Source organism: Octopus bimaculoides, chromosome 22 (genome assembly GCF_001194135.2).
Source record: "Octopus bimaculoides isolate UCB-OBI-ISO-001 chromosome 22, ASM119413v2, whole genome shotgun sequence".
Taxonomy (NCBI): Eukaryota; Metazoa; Mollusca; class Cephalopoda; order Octopoda; family Octopodidae; genus Octopus; species Octopus bimaculoides.
This window is the reverse complement of record NC_069002.1, coordinates 490765-493342: the sequence shown is the minus strand read 5'-3', so window position 1 is coordinate 493342 and position 2578 is coordinate 490765. Positions and strand designations below refer to the sequence as shown.

Genomic DNA, 2578 nt, shown 5'->3' with positions numbered 1-2578 from the left:
ATATATATATATATATATATACCGGAGTAAGATTTTCTAACAAAACTGTCCGATGAACGGGAACGTCAAACTCAGAGTAACAGTCTTTTGTTATATTTCTGCTGCTTTTAAATAAAGTATATATAGATATATATATATATACACATACAATCATGTGCTTTAACTACAGCTTTAGAGCCTTTTAGCTCTTATTTCTAGCAACGTAGGTGTTTTAACACCCTCGTCATATTTAGTGACAATTATAGCGTTCGCTTTTGGTAACACATTGCACATGATTGTCTATATTTTATACATATATATATATTGCGGATTGCACTTAGAAAGTTACTCTCCCAGGCACAAGTCCGGGCAAGGTTGTTTATGGAAGGCCAGCAGTCGCCCATGCATGCCAGTCTTCCCTCTCCACGGCACCGATGTTATCCAAGGGAAAAGCAAAGGGGCCCGGTACAGCTTAGCACCAATGACGTCACAACTCATTTCTACAGCTGAGTGAACTGGAGCAACGTGAAATAAAGTGTCTTGCTCGAGAACACAACACGCAGCCCGGTCCGGGATTCAAACTCACTACCCCACTCAAATAAATAAACTTTTAGGCGTGCGTGTGTTTGTGTTGTAGTTTCGCAGTTTTTCATTTGTACATGCATTTATTTATATATTTATGTTTTTTCTACTTACCTTTTTCTTTTTCTTATTCTTCCACCACCACCAATGCTACTGCCACCACTACCAACATCACGAATACTACAAATGCTCTACCCCTACTACCAATAACTACTACCGCCACCTGCCATTTTCATCTCCACCTCTTCTCACCGAAATCTACCTTCACCTCCTCCGGAACGCTACAGGTCGCTGTTTCAACGGTGGTCTCAATAGATGGACCTTTACTCACAGTATCGGACAATATGTTTGTGCACAATAACTCAAAGCATGGCCGTAGAGCCAGGCGGCTAGATCCAACAGAAGGAGGTAAGCGGCCATTTTGTTTCTCCATTTTGTTTCACATTTCAAAGATACATTTTTTCTATATATTTCTATTTTTTTCTTTGAATTCTCTCTTCTTGTATTTATCGAAATATCGATCGACACATTTATAACCGAACTCCAAGGTATGCCATTCCATGTACCAATCAGGAAGCCTCTATGTAGTTCGTTAACATGCTGGGCATAGAAACAAAATCCTACCCGAAAAAAAACAAAGAAGGGTGTCATGAATCTTTATCGTAAAAAAGGACATATTAAACAGTTGTTCTGAGATGTGAATATATTTGTAAAAGGTTTAGTCAAAGGGAGGACGGGGTGTATGATTCCTTTTTAGCACTTCTGTGACTGATGAGGTTAAATCGTCGATCGAGCGGAGATCTGGTCTCCATGCTTGCAACAGAACGAAGCCACCGTTAAAGGCATCCATTATCAACAACGCTTCTAATATCAACAATAGCGATTGCAGTTATTATGCATCGTAACAAAATCGATAACATTACAACAGCACAACGAACACCGCCGCAACTGCACAACAAACTCAACAACCGCACAACACAACATCCTCACAATGCCACTGGACCATAATGATACAACATAAGTGCATCCCAACGCTGCAACAACATAACTACTCATAGAATCAATATAACAACCGCACAGATGCACAACACAAGGTAGCATATCACAACACAAGGTAGCATATCAACAAACGACCACAGACGGCCATTGCTGCTTCACAAATGTACAAATAGAAGACATCGATAGCGTGATAACATAAAGACTACATAGTCATTGTCACATCAACACAAGGTATATGGTAGTGTAGAGCCACAACAGTTTCATACGCACCATAACAGCAATTAACCAGAAGCGTGTAAACCGTCCAACAATCAGCTAATGACTAATGGAAGCTACACGTGTGATTGTATGTGTAATGGTTGTAAACTTCACGACTCCAACTATGATATTGCTCATACGAAACTGATACATATCCACTGCTCATCGAACACTTAAAACAAACGCAAATTTCTGCGTTCATATATATATATATATATATATATATATATATATATATATATATATATATATATATGTATACACACACACACACACTGTTTCTATGCACAAGCAACCACTCATATAGCTAAAACTGTTCACAAATAAAAACTATACAATCACCTACGTACACAAGTATTTTAAAAACTAATTTGCATAATATAATATACGTGGATATAATGTAAATGTGTGTGCGTGCGTTTCTCTCTATATATATATGTATATGTACACACAGACACAAACACACACACATATACATTATTCGGTTCCACATCGTTACAGTTTGTTTTGTCTCTTCGCAAAAAGAAAATCACTTTGCTTCAATTCTGTACTTTAGCGGATGTTTGTGTATACGCATGCTCCTGAATGTCTCTCAGCCGGAAGTTTCTGAAATATTAGCGATGAAGAAAAATTTTCTATAACCAATATGATTCTATTCAGGTGCTGTTTGTGGGTTTCTGGTGCCGTTCCTGTGTTTGTGCGAATGTGTGTGCTTCCCCCCTCCCCACCGACAAATCTTCAATGGAAGAGAGAAACCAAT

The 2578-nt window shown here is 38.4% G+C and overlaps 1 protein-coding gene and 1 long non-coding RNA gene across 7 annotated transcripts in view; one reads left to right on the top strand and one right to left on the bottom strand.

The window, feature by feature from the left end:
* Positions 1-2578, bottom strand: part of LOC106878718 (uncharacterized) — a 157845-nt gene that overhangs the window by 34822 nt on the left and 120445 nt on the right. The gene's annotated exons all lie outside the window — the stretch shown is intronic.
* The window catches only part of LOC106878716 (transcription factor COE1), a 341839-nt gene that overhangs the window by 237799 nt on the left and 101462 nt on the right, over positions 1-2578 (top strand). For all 5 annotated transcript variants that reach the window (XM_014928021.2, XM_014928022.2, XM_014928020.2 and 2 more), the window contains one exon: positions 849-969. In XM_014928021.2, the coding sequence (XP_014783507.1) occupies positions 849-969 (121 nt within the window). The remainder of the gene's footprint in view (positions 1-848; positions 970-2578) is intronic.